This window comes from Pecten maximus, chromosome 2 (assembly GCF_902652985.1).
Source record: "Pecten maximus chromosome 2, xPecMax1.1, whole genome shotgun sequence".
Lineage (NCBI taxonomy): Eukaryota > Metazoa > Mollusca > Bivalvia > Pectinida > Pectinidae > Pecten > Pecten maximus.
The window spans coordinates 18,324,087-18,347,213 of NC_047016.1; the positions used below are offsets into that span (position 1 = coordinate 18,324,087).

Sequence of the window (23,127 nt, forward strand, 5' to 3'; positions counted from 1 at the left end):
CTGATATGTTAATTATTTATTGCAAAATGGCGCCTTCCATGAAGCGTGCAACACACGCATGAAACCACGACAAAAGACGTCTGCTACGAACAATATTTAGATTTAGAAGGTAAATTAATAATAATGCAGAGTGTATTCAACACTTATTTATTCGTATTCTCATTGTGCGTAATGTTCTTTTGAAAATTTGGGGATTGTCGTAATATTTGTATGTTGCTGTACAGAAACAAATCTTCGTGCTTTCCTGACATCATTACTGATTATATTTTGGTTACATGATTGCATAGCAGCTTCAGAGATGAATTGTGAGTTCTGATAGCTTTAGAGCTGCTATGATGTGATGTGTCCCAGCAATGTGAAAAATCGGGAGATAGATAATTACGTACCCATTCAAACCCGTACCCAAATTTTGGCGAAGTCGTACCCGCAAAAACAGGCGAACTCGTACCCAAGTGTGGCGAATCCGTACCCTTCTATTTCAATTAAAATAATAAAGCAGGGTTGCCAACTCACTCACGTGAGACAAAAAACTCACGTAAAAACGTCCCTAAAATGTCCCTTCTCACGTTGAAGCAATCCTCACGTAACTTGAGGTACTAATCTCACACATTTATTAAAGAATATTAAAGATTTTCAATAGTCAAAATGGTTTTAAAAGTTCATTAAAAGAAATATACCTAGAAAGTGTCCAATGATAACTGCATCTTGGTGTGTGGGTCCCGCATGTTAAAAATACTCCATAGCCGTTTGAAGAACCGTGCTAGCTCTCCTAACTATATATATATGACCTTTTCAGAGCAAATTTTAAAATTAAACCTCCTGAATATATGTGCGGTAATCCTTGAAAGACTCCAATCATTTCCCCTTCGTCTGACCCGTATAGGCCTTATTCGTTTTATATTTACAATTAACTTTGTTAAACTTTCCGCAAAAATCAAACCTCTGATCGACTTTCTCCTATTTGGCGAATAAGAATACAGCAATGCAGATATTACAATTTATGTATGTATTTCAATTGTTGAATAAGTCCGTAGCCGATTTCACTTGATTTTTAACAGATTTAGCAACAGAGTTATTACGTACATATGTAAGAATCAATTCTGAGATAATGCTTTATATTTATTTGATTTGCAGGAATTGATTGATATATTCATGATATTTTAAGTTGTTAATTGTACTAGAGTACTAAAAACAGCAGATCTAGGTCTCTGAATTTACGTTATCTAACGAGTGTCCAGCTAAGGGCTCCCCTGGTCACTCATCAAAACTGTTTATCTTGGAATATATATAATTTTCATATTCATTTTAGAATACAAAGTTTCCGATATTATCTCTTCAGTGGTGCATTTCCGTATTATACAATCATTCGATCAAGGTGAAATTTTGCAATATATTAGATAAAGGTGTCATATGCATGTCAATTTCATTTGAACTATTTTTGTAAGATGGGTACGAGTCCGCCACTTTTAGGTATGATCGACTCCGCCAACGTTGGGTACAAGTTCGCCAATTTTGGGTACGAGTTTGTTTGGGATATGGGTTGGAAAGGGTACGAGTTAGCCATAATTCGAAAATCTGACAGAGGTGGAAGTTAAATGTTGCATCTAGATCTCTCCAGTCAAAAGTCTTTTGCCGTGTTGAATCTGTTAACATTGTTGAAAGCAATTTTGACCACAGATAAGCAGTGAAGGATCATTAAACTTGGTTTGTACATCAGTTACACTCAGGAAAACCTGCTAACCAAGTTATTTTTGGGGAGCATTTGTCCTTTTCTTATAATTATGATACTAATATCTATAATGAAATAATTGTAATCTATTTTTTACATTATTATTTTGATATAGGTTCCTAGACATGCGATTAAGTAAATCAACCAAGTGGTTTAAGTGTTAAGAAGTAACTCATTTCAACTCAAAGAAAGGTAACCATGTCAGATGATGAAGAAGAACCTGGTCTTCACTTTCGACCAACCAAACCAGTTGTATATGGAAGCTTGGAGGACAAAGAAAGGCAGCGATTGGCTAATATCAAAACTTCAGGATCTTTAGCCAGTGATGCAATTGAAGCTGGAAAAGCAGCAGGGAACATTGTCATAAATGATGGTAAGTTAAAAAAAAATAGTGTTCTCCTATATGTTGCCTATTTGACATTGATGGACAATGCTAAAGGGAAGTAATTCAAAATCTGTTTATAGAAACACCCAGTTAACTTGGGTTTATTTTAACCACTTTCTTTTGCATGGTCTGTACATGTCAACATGGCTTTTTATTTGGAATCACTTGCCCGATTTCAGAAGTGAAATCTCATGTTTGAAGAATCAGAACATATAGACATGCCATTGCAAACACAATACACTAGTGAAAACTAATTGTTGGAATTTATGAGCATACTTTTAATGGTCAATTAAAATTCCTGAATTTATATACAGCCAGTTGTTGCGTTGTTGGGAATGCACATAATGGAAATTAAGTAGATCTAATTAACACCAGTGGTCATCTCATTGTTGTATTATCAGTTTTCTAGTTTCAAGTGACCTTCTCTAATCACTTTTTGTCCTTCGTCATGCGTTGTCTATTCATAAACAGTTTGCATTTACATACAAGAGGCCTAGAAACCTGATATTAGCCCTATGAATTGCAGGGGCAAAGGCCGATCAATATTATTCAAATGAATGACCTTAACCTTCAAGGTCGAAGGGGTCAAATATGCTTAAATCTTTAAACAACTTTTTCTCTTTTAAGCAAGCTGTCCAGAGACCTGATATTGTGTCTGTAGCATGCTGGGGTGAAGGCCAATGGAGATTGTTTAAATGAAAGACCTTGACTTTCATTCAAGGTCTCAAGGGTCAAATATTCTAAAATCTTTAAGCAATAGTCCAGAGACCTGATATTTGGCCTTTATGTGCATTTAATTTTAAGGCTGACCAGGAGAAAAAATTGCAGACAGGCCGTCATATCAAATTGATTGAATGTTTTCAGAAAGATCTTCATGAATCTTTCACAAATTTCATATGTAGGTTCTCCTTGTTTTCAAATGATGACAATGATGACAAGAGAAAAGCAGAGAAAGATTCAGTCAGACATACAGACCCAATAATGATCATTCAATGGTGGGCCCCAAGATCCTTCTGGGATCTCTTGTTTGTAAATGTTGGCATGAAAAACTGATAATTGCCTTCTGTGTGACTCTGTTTATTCTGGTGATCATCTGTCTCAAGTGAGGTGTAAAGTTTATTCTGGTGATCATCTGTCTTGAGGTGTAAATCAATTATAACACTTTTATTGTAACACCTTCAAATTATATAGGTGGCTGTAATTAATTATTTGTATTACGTAACTCAGAATGATAGAGAACTATGTTTACATTATTACCACTGGAATGACAATTTTATATTCACACATGTGCAATTCTTTGTATTTCACGTTGCTGTTGCAGGATCCAGATATGAGATTAGTGATCATGTAGACCAGTCTGAACTGTTGGCAGAGTTAGAAAGGAGGAAAAAGGTGATAATTCATTTTGTGATAATTATTTTTCACACTGTCTAGATATGTTAACGCTATACATTATCTAAACATGAGAAATCTATCTATACCCCACCTAAAGAAGGGGCTAGTTGTTGTAAGCTCATCACCTGCCCAAATGGCAAGTGAGCTTTTGCTATACGTGCGTCTTCTATCATCTGTCTGTACATTCGGTGTCAATGTTTCTTTTAAATAACTTGTTCTAAATAACCAAGATACCCAGAAACCTGGGTCTGTAGCATTCTGGGGTGACGTGCTATCAAGTCTTTTCTAATGAATGACCTACATTCAAGGTCATAGGGTCAAACAGGCTAAAATTTTTATTAATAAAATCTTCTCAATAACCAAGGGACCTTGCAGGTAGAAACCTGATATTTGGCCAGTAGTATGCTGGAATAAAGGGCTGAACAATTTATTTAAATGAAGTTGTAATCAGCTTACCTTCTGCATAAATGACCTAGATGCAGAGGAGCTATACAGGCCCATTGGGCCTCTTGTTATATACATCAATCTTTGCATCCGTCTTTTTGTAGTATAGTACATGTAAGATATCTCGTGAATCTCTTGACACTGAAACACATTTATTTCATATATCCACTTCATAGTATCACAGGCCTCAAAGTAGATATTTTTACCAGGTGGCCTATTTGGCTTCCAAGTCATACAATCTACGTGCCAATTGGAAAAGTTAGTCACCTGGCCTAATTGTTGTAAGCTTGAAAAAAAAAATCTATTAATTCTTTAAATTATTATAACATCTTTGTAACTTGTTCAATTGTAAACATCATTTTAGCATTGACTGCAACCTTTAAAAGTTTTACCAAATCGCAAATTTATACAAATTTTTTAGTGGCCATGCAGGTACCTTTTAGGACAATAACTATCGTGACATCAAGGTCTACATATGATAAGATTTATGGTTCAAAGGTCACATTGGAACACATTACTTGTAATTATTTAATCAATTACCACATACATCCTTGCCTGATGGGCATACAAAGTATATATCTATGTGAGCCCCTTGCCTGATGGGCATACAAAGTATATATCTATGTGAGCCCACAATTACTTTGCTTTTATTAGGTTACCCGAGACAAAGTCTCAAGTGGCCAATTCTAATCTCCTGTCTCCGTCGTCGTGCTTCGTGTGTCCGTAAACAAGTTACATTTTCAACTTCTTCTCCAAAAGCAGGGAACCAAATTCAATGAAATTTGGCTGGAAGCTTCTATGGCCAAAGATCAACCAAAATTATGAATTATATGGTCCCCACTCCCCAGGGGTCTGAGAGGTGCGGCCAAAAAGGGTCATATTGACTAAAACTTCAAAAATGTTCTTCTCTACTCTCAAATAAGATGGAATCAGACTCTCTTCATACATGGAAGGGTCTGAAGGTTCCTTACCAAAATTGTGAATTTCATAACCTTTGGGTCTCACGTTTGCCCCTGGGGAATTAAGGGGTAAACTTTACTATAGTTTATATAGGGAAATCACATTTGAGACTGTCATTTGTTTGATTTCTCTTCAAATTCATTCTAACTTGGTTAACATTATCAGCATAGGATGACAGTTTGATGGTATGTACATGTTGGCCCTTACTAACCCCCAGGGGCTGATGGGTGGGGCCAAAAAGGTTCAAATTGGCTGAAATTTCAGAAATCGCTCTCTCAAGACCCAATTAAGGTAGAATTAGATGCTTTTCATAGATGAAAGGTCTTAAGGTGCTTTACCAAAATTGTGAATTTCATGACCCTGGGGTCTCATGTTTTGTGTAATTTCTGTTAGAATAAGCAGTTTTGGAAGGCAGTTTTCTGGTATGTAACTATTGTCCCCCAGGGGCTGATGGGTTGGGTCAAAAAGGGTAAAATTTACAGAAATATTCAAAACTCAGGTGACCATATTAAGGCCCAAGGGCCCCTTGTTTTTAGCTCACCTGGCCCGAAGGGCCGGTGAGCTTATGGCATGGCGCAGCGTCCGTCGTCCGTCGTCCGTCGTCCGTCCGTCGTCCGTCGTCCGTCCGTCAACTTTTCCTTTAAATCGCTACTAGTCCTAAACTACTCAGTGGATTTTGACCAAATTTGGTCTGAAGCATCCTTGGGTGAAGGGGAACCAATTTTGTATAAACGGTGGGTCTGGCCCCCCAGGGGCCTTAGGGGCGGGGCCAAATAGGGGAAATATAGCAAATTCTTTAAAATCCTTCTTCTTCTGTAGAAATGAAGGGATTTGATTCATATTTGGTCTGAAGCCTCCTTGGGTGAAGGGGAACCAATTTTGTATAAACGGTGGGTCTGACCCCCAGGGGTCTTAGGGGCGGGGCCCAATAGGGAAATATAGCAAATTCTTTAAAATCCTTCTTCTTCTGTAGAAATGAAGGGATTTGATTCATATTTGGTCTGAAGCATCCTTGGGTGAAGGGGAACCAATTTTGTATAAACGGTGGGTCTGGCCCCCCAGGGGCCTTAGGGGCGGGGCCCAATAGGGGAAATATAGCAAATTCTTTAAAATCCTTCTTCTTCTGTAGAAATGAAGGGATTTGATTCATATTTGGTCTGAAGCCTCCTTGGGTGAAGGGGAACCAATTTTGTATAAAAGGTGGGTCTGGCCCCCCAGGGGCCTTAGGGGCGGGGCCCAATAGGGGAAATATAGCAAATTCTTTAAAATCCTTCTTCTTCTGTAGAAATGAAGGGATTTGATTCATATTTGGTCTGAAGCATCCTTGGGTGAAGGGGAACCATTTTGTATAAACGGTGGGTCTGGCCCCCCAGGGGTCTTAGGAGCGGGGCCCAATAGGGAAATATAGCAAATTCTTTAAAATCCTTCTTCTTCTGTAGAAATGAAGGGATTTGATTCATATTTGGTCTGAAGCATCCTTGGGTGAAGGGGAACCAATTTTGTATAAACAGTGGGTCTGGCCCCCCAGGGGGCTTAGGGGCGGGGCCCGATAGGAGAAATATAGCATATTCTTTAAAATCCTTCTTCTTCTGTAGAAATGAAGGGATTTGATTCATATATGGTTTGAAGCATCCTTGGGTGAAGGGGAACCAATTTTGTATAAACGGTGGGTCTGGCCCCCCAGGGGCCTGGGGGGTGGGGCCCAATAGGGGAATATTGTTTATTCTTTAAAATCCTTCTTCTTCTGCAGGAATAAAGGGATTTGATCCATGTTTGGTCTGAAGCATCCTTGGGTGAAGGGGAACCAATTTTGTATAAACGGTGGGTCTGGCCTCCTAGAGGCCTGAGGGGCGGGGCCCAATAGGGGAAATATAGCAAATTCTTTGAAATCCTTCTTCTTCTGTAGGAATAAAGGGATTTGATCCATATTTGGTCTGAAACATCCTTGGGTGAAGGTGAACCAATTTTGTATAAACGGTGGGTCTGGCCCCCCCAGGGGTCTTAGGAGCGGGGCCCAATAGGGGAAATATAGCAAATTCTTTAAAATCCTTCTTCTTCTGTAGAAATGAAGGGATTTGATTCATATTTGGTCTGAAGCATCCTTGGGTGAAGGGGAACCAATTTTGTATAAACGGTGGGTCTGGCCCCCCAGGGGCCTTAGGGGCGGGGCCCAATAGGGGAAATATAGCAAATTCTTTAAAATCCTTCTTCTTCTGTAGAAATGAAGGGATTTGATTCATATTTGGTCTGAAGCCTCCTTGGGTGAAGGGGAACCAATTTTGTATAAACGGTGGGTCTGGCCCCCCAGGGGCCTTAGGGGCGGGGCCCAATAGGGGAAATATAGCAAATTCTTTAAAATCCTTCTTCTTCTGTAGAAATGAAGGGATTTGATTCATATTTGGTCTGAAGCCTCCTTGGGTGAAGGGGAACCAATTTTGTATAAACGGTGGGTCTGGCCCCCCCAGGGGTCTTAGGGGCGGGGCCCAAAAGGGGAAATATAGCAAATTCTTCAAAATCCTTCTTCTTCTGTAGAAATGAAGGGATTTGATTCATATTTGGTCTGAAGCCTCCTTGGGTGAAGGGGAACCAATTTTGTATAAACAGTGGGTCTGGCCCCCCAGGGGCCTTAGGGGCGGGGCCCGATAGGAGAAATATAGCAAATTCTTTAAAATCCTTCTTCTTCTGTAGAAATGAAGGGATTTGATTCATATTTGGTTTGAAGCATCCTTGGGTGAAGGGGAACCAATTTTGTATAAACGGTGGGTCTGGCCCCCCAGGGGCCTGGGGGGTGGGGCCCAATAGGGGAATATTGTTTATTCTTTAAAATCCTTCTTCTTCTGCAGGAATAAAGGGATTTGATCCATGTTTGGTCTGAAGCATCCTTGGGTGAAGGGGAACCAATTTTGTATAAACGGTGGGTCTGGCCTCCTAGAGGCCTGAGGGGCGGGGCCCAATAGGGGAAATATAGCAAATTCTTTGAAATCCTTCTTCTTCTGTAGGAATAAAGGGATTTAATCCATATTTGGTCTGAAACATCCTTGGGTGAAGGGGAACCAATTTTGTATAAACGGTGGGTCTGGCCCCCCAGGGGTCTTAGTAGCGGGGCCCAATAGGGGAAATATAGCAAATTCTTTAAAATCCTTCTTCTTCTGCAGGAATAAAGGGATTTGATTCATGTTTGGTCTGAAGCATCCTTGGGTGAAGGGGAACCAATTTTGTATAAACGGTGGGTCTGGCCTCCCAGGGGCCTGAGGGGCGGGGCCCAATAGGGGAAATATAGCAAATTCTTTAAAATCCTTCTACTTCTGTAGGAATAAAGGGATTTGATCCATATTTGGTCTGAAACATCTTTGGGTGAAGGGGAACCAATTTTGTATAAACAGTGGGTCTGGCCCCCCAGGGGCCTGGGGGGTGGGGCCCAATAAGGGAATATTGCATATTCTTTAAAATCCTTCTTCTTCTGCAGGAATAAAAGGATTTGATCCATGTTTGGTCTGAAGCATCCTTGGGTGAAGGGGAACCAATTTTGTATAAACGGTGGGTCTAGCCTCCCAGGGACCTGCGGGGTGGGGCCCAATAGGGGAATATAGCATATTCTTTAAAATCCTTCTTCTTCTGCAGGAATAAAGGGATTTGATCCATGTTTGGTCTGAAGCATCCTTGGGTGAAGGGGAACCAATTTTGTATAAACGGTGGGTCGGCCTCCCAGGGGCCTTAGGGGTGGGGCCCAATAGGGGAAATATAGCAAATTCTTTGAAATCCTTCTTCTTCCGTAGGAATAAAGGGATTTGATCCATATTTGGTCTGAAACATCCTTGGGTGAAGGGAAACCAATTTTGTATAAACGATTGGTCTGGCCCCCAGGGGCCTTAGGGGTGGGGCCCAATAGGGGAAATAGGGTTAATCCTTTAAATCGCTACTAGTCATAAAGTTATAAATGAATTTGAACCAAATTTGGTCAGTAACATTCTTGGGAGAAGGGGAACAGAGTTTGTATACATTTTTACTCTGAACCCCCAGGGGCCTAAGGGGCGGAGCCAAATAGGGGAAATAGATATTAGTCTTTAAATCGCTACTAGTCATAAATTTTTTAATGGATTTTAACTAGATTTGGTCAGGAACATCCGTGGGGGAAGGTGAACAGAGTTTGTATTAATTTTTACTCTGAACTCCCAGGGGCCTGAGGGGCCGGGCCAAATAGGGGAAATAGGGTTAATCTTTTAAATCACTGCTAGTCATAAAGTTATGAATGAATTAGAACCAAATTTGGTCAGGAACATCCTTGGGGGAAGGGGAACCGAGTTTGTATGAATTTTTACTCTGAACCCTCAGGGGCCTGAGGGGCGGGGCCAAATAGGGGAAATAGGGTTAATCCTTTAAATCGCTACTAGTCATAAAGTTATGAATGAATTTGAACCAAATTTGATCAGGAACATCATTGGGAGAAGGGGAACAGAGTTTGTATAAATTTTTACTCTGAATCCGCAGGGGCCTGAGGGGCGGGGCCAAATAGAGGAAATAGGGTTAATCATTTAAATCGCTACTAGTAATAAAGTTATGGATAAATTTGAACAGGAACATCCTTGGGAGAAGGGGGAACAGAGTTTGTATAAATTTTTACTCTGAACCCCCAGGGGCCTGAGGGGCGGGGCCAAATAGGGGAATAGAGATTAGTCTTTAAATTGCTACAAGTCATAAAGTTATGAATGAATTAGAACCATATTTGGTCAGGAACATCCTTGGGGGGAGGGGAACAGAGTTTGTATAAATTTTACTCTGAACACCCAGGGGCCTGAGGGGCGGAGTCTTAGAGGCCCAAGGGTCTTTCCCCACCCTAAGGAACTTAGTTTCTTCAAACACAATTAGGTTGTAAAAATAATCCATAGGGTCTTTCAGTCCCTTAGAGAGTATGTGTATGAATAAATTGAACATGAACATTATTTTGACATTTGGTCAAATCCAACCAGGTGAGCGATACAGGCCCCATGGGCCTCTTGTTTATGCAGATATGATTGCTAAAGTCAGTTTCTCAGGAAAATCAGAAAACAAATGTTTTGTTTAAAAGGGATAGACTTTAAAAATTTAATTACGAATTGTAAAATTTATCAATAGTTTTAAAAGTATTGCTATGTATTTAACCTTTTGCAGGCACGTCACATCCACGTATCCACAGATGATGCTGAAGTGAAGGCCAGTCTACGGCAGCTGGGAGAGCCCATATGTAAGTACACACGCATCTGTCTTCTTTTCATTTTCAAATATAGCATTGTATATATATTTAAATAAAGCACAAATTTACTTCTTTTCAGACATAAAACCAGCGTATGTTAATGCTTTTATGCCTCTTTTTATTTGTCCATTTATCACTTGTCTGTAAGTAGTCCTCTTTCTTGAGATGGACTGGGAGGATATTTCTTAAACTTCATTAAATTTTTGTAGGCTTACTTTGGTCCCTAGTTATTATACATTTTCAATTGCTGACAGGTGTCCATTTTGAAATTTGACAGTTTAACATTGTTATCACTGTTTCTCAGAAAAGTCTTGATGGATCTCTCTCAAATTTCATATATAACTTCCCTTTGGTCCCTAGTTATAAATGTTTAATTTTAAAACAATTATCTGAAAACAAAATGGCCAACAGGCAGTCATTTTGAATATGACATTTGAAGTTTGTTATTGTTATTTCTTAGAAAGTTCTTCAAGGTTCTTTCACAAATTTCATGTGTAATTTACAACGTTCCTCTTGTATCACAAAGTTTAGTTGAAGTTTGTTACCCATATTTCGCGATTGGTTTCGGATGGATCAGTCTCTTATTAGCTCACCGGTTACGAGTAACCGAGAGCTAATGCTGTCACCCCAGCGTCGGCGTCCCACCCCAAAACTTTAAAGTTTTTTGGGTCAGTTTTTGGAAAGTTTGTAAGTCCAAAAGTATACACCTCATGCCCTTCTAAATTGGTTTATACATTCATTAGAGGTCTAGGAGTGATGTTATGGCAAAATTATGCTGAAAAAAATTGTGATTTTTTTTCATTTTACCATTTTGTGGACTTAACTTTTTTGGCACCAAAACCCACTTTAAAGTTTTTGGGGTTAGTTTTTGGAAAGTTTGTAAGTCCAAAAGTATACACCTCATGCTCTTCTAAATTGGTTTATACATTCATTAGAGATCCAGGAGTGATGCTGTGGCAACTCATGCAGAAAAAAATTGGCATTTTGGCATTTTACTATTTAGTGGACTTACTTTTTTTGACACAAAAACTCACTTTAAAGATTTTGGGGGTTAGTTTTTTGACACAAAATCTCACTTTAAAGATTTTGGGGGTTAGTTTTGAAAAGCTTGTTAGTCCACACCCTTCTGATTTGGTTTATACATCCATTAGAGGTCTAGGAGCGATATTATGTGACATACATTTTCAAAATGACATGCTTATACATACATAAAAAATGAATGCATAGTGTGATTGCTGCCACCGGTGAGCTTTCGCAATCATTGATTGCACTTGTTCTGTATGTAAGCTCCCTTTAAGTTGGATTTCAAGTGATAGATAGCAGTAACATGAAGAGAAAGTAAAGATCAGTTTTACAGAAATCACATAAGTGTCATTCAATGATGAGCATCAACATCCCTCTTGGATCTCTTGTTTTAGTTCACCTGCACCAAAAGAACAAGGTGGATATTTCAGAAACTTGATGAGTATGTTCTTCTTGGTCCCTAGTTGTGACCATTCAATTTTTTGTTTGCACAGAAACAAACGAAATCTTTTATGTCCAACATGCAGCAATCTTGGATGTTTGTAGTTGAAGTATGGAATGGCTGTTTCTTGAAAAGTGAAGGAAGGATATTTCTGAAAGTTGATATACATATATAGTTCTCATTGGTTGGTTGCTGTGCCTATTTAATTTTGAGTCTGATCAAGAAATCAAAATGGCCAATAGACAGTCATCTTAGATTTTGGCAGTTTAAGACTATGTTATCACTATTTCTTGAGAAATACTTGCATGATATTTCTTAGAATTGACTGGTCATGGTCAAAGTTTCACCTTTGTTTTTGGCTACAGGCCTGTTTGGGGAGGGTACTACTGACAAAGGAGAGATTTAAGGCACTTAATTGGCTACAGGCCTGTTTTGGGAGGGTTTATAGTCATTGCTAAATCTGTTGGGGAGGGCCCCGCTGACAGGAGGAAGAAACTTTAAGTCATTATATAACCTTTGTCTTTGGCTTCAGGCTTGTTTGGGGAGGGCCCCGCTGACAGGAGGGAGAGACTTAAGAAGTTATTATCACAGATAGGAGAAGATGCTCTCAAACAGAAGAAGCAGGAAGAAATTGAACTCAAGAAGAAAAAGGCTGAGGTAGATCTTAATTACTTCTTTAACATGACATGTCATGACAAAGTGAAATATAATAAATATAAAGGTGTTACATCTTTGACAAAGAATTAATACCAGGTATGATCAATATCACCAGGTATGATCATTTACCAGGTATGATCATTTACCAGGTATGATAAATTACCAGGTATGATCAGTGTTACCAGGTATGAGCAATATTACCACTCACATGTATGATCAGTTACCAGGTATGATAAATCACCAGGTATGATCAATGTTACCAGGTATGATAAATATTACCATGTATGATCAATTACCAGGTATAATACATTATCAGATTATCAATTGAAAACCAGAATAATTTATTTAATTTTATGCAATATTAAGAGTTACATTCTTTACATTTTTATAACCCTGCAAAAGTTTGAGCTTCTCTCTATGTTTAAAACTTACAGTGAATATTAATACCCGATATTCAATGGTTAATTGCATTCCAAAGAAATTACGTCATACCCTGCCTCATAATTGGGAACATCATTTTCAATCTTATAAGCAATTATTTTAGGAAGCTGTTACTATTCTCATTCATTTGTTGGTGTTCATTCAGGATTTAATGATATGAATAATAAAATTCCCTACAGTAGATACAGTATATAAATATATATTTACCAGAGTTGGGGAGTCCTGGGTTCAGCCCACTGAACAATATTGGTGCACACTTATCAATGTCTTAGTATCTAGTTTCTTTACACAGCCAACATCCATCACTCAGTGCCTGATGTGTTGTTGTTGAGTAAGTTTGGCTGTACATTGTAAAAGTTGATGAATGCTGAAAGTTAAAATTCACATGTAACCTATAGCATGAAGGAACAATGAAAGAATGATGCCATTATATCTAGATAGATGTTCTAAAGTGAAAATGTAAATGATGATCTATACATGTTGATGTAAACAGAGAACTCCTTAACACTATATGTATTCGTTCATAGGAGAATATTACTTGGTACCACGAAGGTTCTGACAGTTTGAAGGAGGCTCGATTCTGGATAGCTGAGTATTCCATACCAAGGTAAGTCCAGTGATCAAAGTCTTTGTACATGTCATACCACAGGTGCCTGACTCGTTTTATAAAATAATAACATATAGAGTACATATATATATAAATGAGAAAGGTTCTGAACTCCCCCAGGCTTGAAATCTGATGTATTTATTTCTTTATTTCCCGGGACTTTTTATGCATACTGATAGCAGATTTTCCCCTTGAGTAGCCATGTTAAACACATTTCTATAACCAATCAGAATGCTTGTTCAAATTTACCGCGGCTGACACAACATGGCTACTCAAGTGGAAAATCTGCTATCAGTATGCATAAAAAGTCCCGGGGCCGTCGATAGGGTGCTCGTATACATAAAGTAAGTGTATGTAATAGTTGTATTCGGTGATCTGATGAAGCGTACCTCTTGATTAACCCGTGGACTTCGTATTTAAAGCTATGTCCAATAGTCAAAGTGTGGTGACCCTGATACGTCAACTTGTCCGACTAAACAAAATTGAGGAGATTTTGAAGTTTCACGCCCGATTTCGTAAACTAATATCGAGAAATCAACAACATGTTATGGCTTATTTTAAAGATTGACCATTTCTCTTCAATTTAAGTCCTACTTCGAAAAAATCCACCCAAAACAACCGAAGCTACGGTACTTAGAAATAAATACATCAGATTTCAAGCCTGGGGGAGTTCAGAACCTTTCTCATTTATATGTACTCTACTATATGTTATTATTTTATAAAACGAGTCAGGCACCTGTGGTCATACTAGATAAGATTGAATGAATACAATGTACTCTGATAGGCACACTTGTAGTAGGTGCTATGTTTATGGTTTTAGCTGAGATACGTCACTGGTCCTGCATCTGTACATGAGTGTTTAAAACATGTACAATGGCTCATTGTTTTGCTAGTCATTATCAAAACAGAGACCTAGGCATTATCAAAGGAACCGAGGTTGTAAATGGATGATGAAACTATAATTAATCAGTAATTTTGTGTAAGTACATGTAATATACGGATCAAGTTCGAGTTTCAGGGTCAAGGTCACTGTTACTGTATTTAGCTTGCTTGATTTTAATTGCTTCCACTTTTGTCCATCACTGAGTTGTCCTCAGGTGTGGTCAGGTCAGGTGTATCTTAATTAACATAGCTAAACAAGCTATATATCTAACGTAATCAACTTTCAGAAATGTTCTTCAGGATTGAATAAAGACTGCAAATCAAGAATGTACTTATATATAGATTAACAAAGTAAAACATGTTTGTAACGAATGCAATAGGACCAGTAGAAACAATTTGATATAGGTTAGTGTTTTAAAAATATATAAGGTTGATTTGGATTTTGTAATAAGCAGAAATCTGTATCAAGCCTGTTCGTCTTCAGAAAGGTTTTCTTGTATATCCTATCGACAACACTTTGACCATAGTTACTTATGTTTCCTCAAGTAAGCTAGAATACCAGTAGAATGTTTATTTTATTTAATATTTTATGAGATGAAGGCATCTTAAAATAAACCAAAATTACTTTCTTACAAAAATAGCCAGTTTTACATTAAAAACTGTAAATTTCTAGACTTCAGTTCTGTAGATGATTTACATGTGGTTTATGTTAATTCTGATTTTAGGGCCAAGAATAGATTGGCAGCTCAGAGACAGACAAAATTCATTCCTACCACACAGAAAAATGCCAAGACACAGGACATACAGAAACGTATTGGGGTAAATATTAGTACAGAGTGAAGAGAGAAATTTTCAAATGTGTTAACTGTATGGACAACACATTGCCACAATATAAAACTTGATATTATATCTATACGTAATAACTTGTTGATAAAAAGTAAAATATTGGATAATATGCCATTGGCTTTGTGCATTTTGGTATTGCTTTTGTATACAATGTTTTTCACACTGCAGGCCATATCCAATGAATGCAGTCAGATTGGAGACAATCGTCCTCTGTCATTCTGCAACTTCAGTCCAAATGGAAAAATATTGGCGGTGTCATCATGGTAGGCATGTCAGAGTAGTATGTTCATAAACCTCATCAGCCACTTACATCGGTTACATAGAATTGCAATCCTATAAGAGCTATACTGAACTTGGTAATGACAATTTGAGTTTACTTATAATTGATTGTTCTCAATTAACGTTTTATCCTATTCAATAAAAGGGAAACTAGCAAAGTCATCCTTGTATTGACAATGTCCCAGCTTCATTTTTATTAATTTCATGAGCAGAGAGAACCATATGAACGAAGTCTATTTCCTGGTAATATTTTTTTTTCAGGTCTGGACTTTGTAAGCTGTGGTCCATACCTGACTGCGGTTTGATTAGACAACTCAGAGGTAAGGATGTCATTTCACTGTTTTATTCAAATAGATAATCCATCTGTGTTAGTAAATTCTTTAGATCTTGTATCACATTGTTAGAGACACATCTTCAGTTCTTGTGTCACCATGTTGGAGACACATCTACAGTTCTTATGTCCCCTTGTTGGAGACACGTCTTCAGTTCTTGTGTCACCTTGTTGGAGACACATCTACAGTTCTTGTGTGACCATGTTGGAGACACATCTACAGTTCTTATGTCCCCTTGTTGGAGACAAATCTTCAGTTCTTGTGTGACCTTGTTGGAGACACATCTTCAGTTCTTGTGTGACCTTGTTGGAGACACATCTTCAGTTCTTATGTCCCCTTGTTGGAGACACATCTTCGGTTCCCATGTCACCTTGTTGGAGACACATGTTCAGTTCGTGTGTCATCATGTTGGAGACACACCTTCAGTTCTTGTGTGACCTTGTTGGAGACACATGTTCAGTTCTTGTGTGACCTTGTTGGAGACACACGTTCAGTTTTTGTGTGACCTTGTTGGAGACACATGTTCAGTTCCCATGTCACCTTGTTGGAGACACATGTTCAGTTCTTGTGTCACCTTGTTGGAGACACATGTTCAGTTTTTGTGTGACCTTGTTGGAGACACATGTTCAGTTCTTGTGTGACCTTGTTGGAGACACATGTTCAGTTCTTGTGTGACCTTGTTGGAGACACATGTTCAGTTTTTGTGTGACCTTGTTGGAGACACATGTTCAGTTCCCATGTCACCTTGTTGGAGACACATGTTCAGTTCTTGTGTGACCTTGTTGGAGACACATGTTCAGTTTTTGTGTGACCTTGTTGGAGACACATGTTCAGTTCTTGTGTGACCTTGTTGGAGACACATGTTCAGTTCTTGTGTCACCTTGTTGGAGACACATGTTCAGTTCTTGTGTGACCTTGTTGGAGACACATTTTTAGTTCTTGTGTGACCTTGTTGGAGACACATGTTCAGTTCTTGTGTCACCATGTTTGAGACACATGTTCAGTTCTTGTGTCACCTTGTTGGAGACACATGTTCAGTTCTTGTGTGACCTTGTTGGAGACACATGTTCAGTTCCCATGTCACCTTGTTGGAGACACATGTTCAGTTCTTGTGTCACCATGTTTGAGACACATGTTCAGTTCTTGTGTGACCTTGTTGGAGACACATTTTTAGTTCTTGTGTTACCTTGTTGGAGACACATGTTCAGTTCTTGTGTCACCATGTTTGAGACACATCTTCAGTTCTTGTGTGACCTTGTTGGAGACACATCTTCGGTTCCCATGTCACCTTGTTGGAGACACATGTTCAGTTCGTGTGTCATCATGTTGGAGACACACCTTCAGTTCTTGTGTGACCTTGTTGGAGACACATGTTCAGTTCTTGTGTGACCTTGTTGGAGACACATGTTCAGTTCTTGTGTGACCTTGTTGGAGACACATGTTCAGTTTTTGTGTGACCTTGTTGGAGACACATGTTCAGTTCTTGTGTGACCTTGTTGGAGACACATGTTCAGTTTTTGTGTGACCTTGTTAGAGACACATGTTCAGTTCTTGTGTGACCTTGTTGGAGACACATGTTCAGTTCTTGTGTGACCTTGTTGGAGACACATGTTCAGTTCTTGTGTGACCTTGTTGGAGACACATCTTTAGTTCTTGTGTGACCTTGTTGGAGACACATGTTCAGTTCTTGTGTCACCATGTTTGAGACACATGTTCAGTTCTTGTGTCACCATGTTTGAGACACATGTTCAGTTCTTGTGTCACCTTGTTGGAGACACATCCCCAGTCCTTAACTGTGCCTCCTTTTTGATATACTAATTCTCACACTATTACCAAATTATGAACACAAGTGCTTGACAGTGTAACAGATCTAACTAATTACATTTGATATTGTACCCCACATTATACAGTTATGCCACTTTTTTGGACATATCTGATATTTTTCAAATGTTCCACATTAGACATGACATCAGACATGTACAGACGCACACACACAACACATTCATCAATTATCATACTACATCTTAACAAAAACAGAATTGGTTGTTTGTTTTAACTTTTGTGAATATCAGGATTAAATCAAATGCTTAATAGAAGGATACTTGATTTATTAAATGTGAAATTCCTCGGGAATTATGGATTTATTTTTAGTATTAAGTGTTATTTTTTAATTCATATGTTTTTCAAAATCAAAACAATCTATTGTTATAGCATGAAATAGAGTTGAGACAGATCTACTTTTATCACCTTCAACTGTGAAATAGTTCTTTTTTTACTGTTTGTAACTATTCCACAGTAAATTCCAATTATTCCACAGCTGTAGGTGATTATAGTAGACATGTCTCAACTATACTTCATGCTATAACAATAGATGACATCACAACCATGTTTTAAGGATAGTTGTCATTTGAAAGTTTAATGATTTATTAGGGAGTTATCACCTGAAAGTTTAATTATTCATTATTGATAGTTGTTATCAGATCATTCCTTTGTTGACATTTTCGTCAGTAATCTGATGTATGTTGTCATGTGTATATGTGTTTCACTGCATGTCCTAGAAACAGTTCAAGTTATTTTTTTTACAGGACATAGTGGCAATGTAGGAGCAATAGTGTTCCACCCTCACGCCACTGTCTCGCTTGATGAAAAAGCCTGCTGTATGGCTTCGTGTGGTCAAGATGGATCGGTCAAAGCTCTGGAATCTTGTCAGGTAACTTCAGCATGTGTTATATTACTCCCCACACACATGGAATGAGATTATTTGTTCTCAGTAGATATTTTTTTAAAACTTTCTTGCTGAATTAAGGCGAATTTCAGTGAAACTTTGAACATGCTGACATTTCATCATGTAACATGTTGTCATATTTTTTCCTTAACTTTTTAATCTAACAGGACTGACAACCATTGATTGTATTTATCAAATAAAGTTATCGACCCTATTGCTCAGACATACAGGGACAGAATATAATCAGTGGATTGTATAAACTTAATCTGGCCTCTGATGTTTTAGTGAGGAGCCTATGGCAGACATTGAAGGCCATGCTCCATACAGAGTGTCCCGTCTGGCCTATCATCCCTCTGGACGCTTCCTTGGAACTTGCTGGTAATGTATCCTTTATGATTATTTACTATGAATGTACATATTTTAGTGAAATCTTATTTTAGTACTGTTTGCACTGAAAGCAATCTGCTTTCTGATAGTTTCATGGGGCTGAAATTTTGCGGCTGTCCCAGTCACACCTAGTTTGAATTGTAAAGATACTGCAGTAAAAACTTGAATATACATGTTACATTTATTTGTTGCTTTATATTTAATAAATGTGGTGAATGTAGCAAAATTACCCCCCCCCCCCCCCCCCCCGAAATATTACAGACTATATAGTGTACATCTTTCATACACTGGTCAAAATTAGACCAGAGTATTATGGTATGGTGTTGTCCATCCACTCTACTTAAATTTTAGTTTTCTGGAGAGCTTCTCTTATAGTTCATTATCGCTTATTCTACTCAGAACTACAAGAAGTTATGCCCCTTCCCTCTCTTATGGGGAATAAATAAATGTAGCAGGTAATTGTTGATATTTTATTAGCAGTATTATAGCAGGTTAGCTAGTTCAGTCTGAATATATTACATATGTCATTTTGTTGACAGTTTTGACAATTCTTGGAGACTTTGGGACTTAGAGGCTCAGGATGAGATTCTACACCAAGAGGGACACAGTAAAGCTGTGTATGACATAGCCTTCCAGAATGATGGTGCTCTGTCTGTCACTGGGTAAGCTGCTCACAACTTCTATATTTTATATAATAATCCTTGTAAAATTGATGTTTTGGTAATCAAAATACTATCACATTTGCATTGACATAGAAGTATTCTTATATATTATAAGAATTTGTTATATTTTAAAATTAATCTTTTGATATGTATATTTAAAATTAGAATAAGGAAGAAACTGTTTAATTTAGCGGTCCCTAAAGAAATGCGGTGATGTATTCAATTGTTAGTGTTCCTGTGTTACCTCAAACAACTTGTTACAGGGGTATGGACGGGTTTGGACGAGTCTGGGATCTACGCACTGGACGTTGTGTCATGTTCATGGAAGGTCATCAGAAAAGTGTACTTGGTGTGGACTTCTCTCCAGATGGGTAGGTCACTGATACAAGTTTACTGGTTGTGGACCTCTCTCCAGATGGGTAGGTCACTGATACAAGTGTACTAGGTGTGGACTTCTCTCCAGATGGGTAGGTCACTGATACAAGTGTACTTGGTGTGGACCTCTATCCAGTACTGGGTGTGGACTTCTCTCCACATGGGTAGGTCACTGATACAAGTTTACTGGTTGTGGACCTCTCTCCAGATGGGTAGTTCACTGATACAAGTGTACTAGGTGTGGACCTCTCTCCAGATGGGTAGTTCACTGATACAAGTGTACTAGGTGTGGCCTTCTCTCCAGTACTTGGTGTGGACTTCTCTCCAGATGGGTAGGTCACTGATACAAGTGTACTTGGTGTGGACTTCTCTCCAGTACTTGGTGTGGACTTCTCTCCAGTACTGGGTGTGGACCTCTCTCCAGATGGGTAGGTCACTTATACAAGTTTACTGGGTGTGGACCTCTCTCCAGATGGGTGGGTCACTGATACAAGTTTACTGGGTGTGGACCTCTCTCCAGATGGGTGGGTCACTGATACAAGTTTACTGGGTGTGGACCTCTCTCCAGATGGGTGGGTCACTGATACAAGTTTACTGGGTGTGGACCTCTCTCCAGATGGGTGGGTCACTGATACAAGTTTACTGGGTGTGGACCTCTCTCCAGATGGGTGGGTCACTGATACAAGTTTACTGGGTGTGGACCTCTCTCCAGATGGGTGGGTCACTGATACAAGTTTACTGGGTGTGGACCTCTCTCCAGATGGGTGGGTCACTGATACAAGTTTACTGGGTGTGGACCTCTCTCCAGATGGGTGGGTCACTGATACAAGTTTACTGGGTGTGGACCTCTCTCCAGATGGGTGGGTCACTGATACAAGTTTACTGGGTGTGGACCTCTCTCCAGATGGGTGGGTCACTGATACAAGTTTACTGGGTGTGGACCTCTCTCCAGATGGGTGGGTCACTGATACAAGTTTACTGGGTGTGGACCTCTCTCCAGATGGGTAGGTCACTGATACAAGTTTACTGGGTGTGGACCTCTCTCCAGATGGGTGGGTCACTGATACAAGTTTACTGGGTGTGGACTTCTCTCCAGATGGGTAGGTCACTGATACAAGTGTACTGGTGTGGACCTCTCTCCAGATGGGTAGGTCACTGATACAAGTGTACTGGGTGTGGACCTCTCTCCAGATGGGTAGGTCACTGATACAAGTGTACTGGGTGTGGACCTCTCTCCAGATGGGTAGGTCACTGATACAAGTGTACTGGGTGTGGACCTCTCTCCAGATGGGTAGGTCACTGATACAAGTGTACTGGTGTGGACCTCTCTCCAGATGGGTAGGTCACTGATACAAGTTTACTGGGTGTGGACCTCTCTCCAGATGGGTGGGTCACTGATACAAGTGTACTGGGTGTGGACCTCTCTCCAGATGGGTAGGTCACTGATACAAGTTTACTGGGTGTGGACCTCTCTCCAGATGGGTAGGTCACTGATACAAGTGTACTGGGCTGTGAACCTCTCTTCAATCTTCTAGCCAGTGTTAGTATCACAGGAAAAAAATATGGTTTTTGGACAGGTATGAAGTTGTTGCTACTTAAAATAATATGTATGACATTTTAGTGTTAATTGTATGTCAGCAGATTTATACATATGTTTACTTCACAGGTATCACATTGCAACTGGCAGTGAAGATAATACAGCAAAAATATGGGATCTCCGGCAACACAAGTGTATCTATACCATCCCTGCCCATACAAACCTTATCTCCAAGGTCAAGTTCCAACGTAAGTCAAAAGCATATTCATACTGTCCTCACCTACACTAACCTCATTGCCAAAGTCAAGTTACAACGTAAGTCAAAAGCCTATTTATACTGTCTCTGCCTACACCAACCTTATCTCCAAAGTCAATATACTATCCCCGCCTTCACTAACCTCATTGCCAAAGTCAAGTTACAACGTAAGTCAAAAGCCTATTCATACTGTCTCTGCCTACACCAACCTTATCTCCAAAGTCAATATACTATTCCCGCCTACACTAACCTCATTGCCAAAGTTAAGTTACAACGTAAGTCAAAAGCCTATTTATACTGTCTCTGCCTACACCAACCTTATCTCCAAAGTCAATATACTATCCCCGCCTACACTAACCTCATTGCCAAAGTCAAGTTACAACGTAAGTCAAAAGCCTATTTATACTGTCTCTGCCTACACCAACCTTATCTCCAAAGTCAATATACTATCCCCGCCTACACTAACCTCATTGCCAAAGTCAAGTTACAACGTAAGTCAAAAGCCTATTTATACTGTCTCTGCCTACACCAACCTTATCTCCAAAGTCAATATACTATCCCCGCCTACACTAACCTCATTGCCAAAGTCAAGTTCCAATGTAAGTCACAAGCATATTTATACTGTCCCCAACCACACCAACCTTATCTTCAAGATCAAATCAAGGTCCTTCTTCATAGGAATCTTGTCTGTAAAGGCAAGTTCAAACATAAGTCATTAACATTAATACAAGCATATCATCACAAACCCTTTCTACACATACCATGTCTTAAAAGGTCAAGTACTAATGTAAGTCACTAATTAACAAAATGTATATATTCCAAACCTGCTTTTGTTGAATGTTTTGTTCACCATAGGTCGACCAATGTTATTATACAAATGTACTTATTTATTTGTTATAGCGGACCATTCCAATTACCTGGTAACATCTTCATATGACTGTACATCAAAGGTAAGCACCACCAGTGATACAGGATGACGAGGCTTCAGTTTAATTAATATAAATGTTGTCAGTCTTTGATACAGGATCGTGGGGACTCCATTGTAAATTTTAATGTTGTCAGTCTTTAATACAGAATGGTAGGGACTCCATTGTAAATTTTAATATTGTCGGGCTGTACTACAGATGGTGGGGACTCCCAATGTAAATTTTAATATTGTCAGGCTGTACTATAGAATGGTGGGGACTCCATTGTAAATTTTAATATTGTCGGGCTGTACTACAGATGGTGGGGACTCCATTGTAAATTTTAATGTTGTCGGGCTGTACTACAGATGGTGGGGACTCCATTGTAAATTTTAATGTTGTCGGACTGATTACAGATGGTGGGGACACCCAATGTAAATTTTAATATTGTCGGGCTGTACTATAGATGGTGGGGACTCCCAATGTAAATTTTAATATTGTCAGGCTGTACTACAGGATGGTGGGGACTCCATTGCAAATTTTAATGTTGTCAAATGATTAGGGGTCAGAATTTTTTTTGTGTTTGCATCAGTTTTGTAAAATATGATCAGTGTAGGTGATCTGGCTA

The 23,127-nt window shown here is 39.0% G+C and overlaps 1 protein-coding gene across 1 annotated transcript in view; it reads left to right on the top strand.

Moving 5' to 3' along the window:
* The window catches only part of LOC117320356 (U4/U6 small nuclear ribonucleoprotein Prp4-like), a 25,423-nt gene continuing 2,296 nt past the window's right edge, over positions 1 to 23,127 (top strand). Inside the window, 16 exon segments of the mRNA XM_033874965.1 lie at positions 1 to 109; positions 1,845 to 2,102; positions 3,436 to 3,506; positions 10,062 to 10,134; positions 12,141 to 12,265; positions 13,234 to 13,313; positions 14,921 to 15,014; positions 15,210 to 15,304; positions 15,582 to 15,640; positions 18,238 to 18,341; positions 18,343 to 18,362; positions 18,663 to 18,755; positions 19,304 to 19,426; positions 19,690 to 19,797; positions 21,468 to 21,586; positions 22,495 to 22,544. Coding sequence (XP_033730856.1) covers positions 1,928 to 2,102; positions 3,436 to 3,506; positions 10,062 to 10,134; positions 12,141 to 12,265; positions 13,234 to 13,313; positions 14,921 to 15,014; positions 15,210 to 15,304; positions 15,582 to 15,640; positions 18,238 to 18,341; positions 18,343 to 18,362; positions 18,663 to 18,755; positions 19,304 to 19,426; positions 19,690 to 19,797; positions 21,468 to 21,586; positions 22,495 to 22,544 — 1,389 coding nt within the window. The 5' untranslated portion in view covers positions 1 to 109; positions 1,845 to 1,927.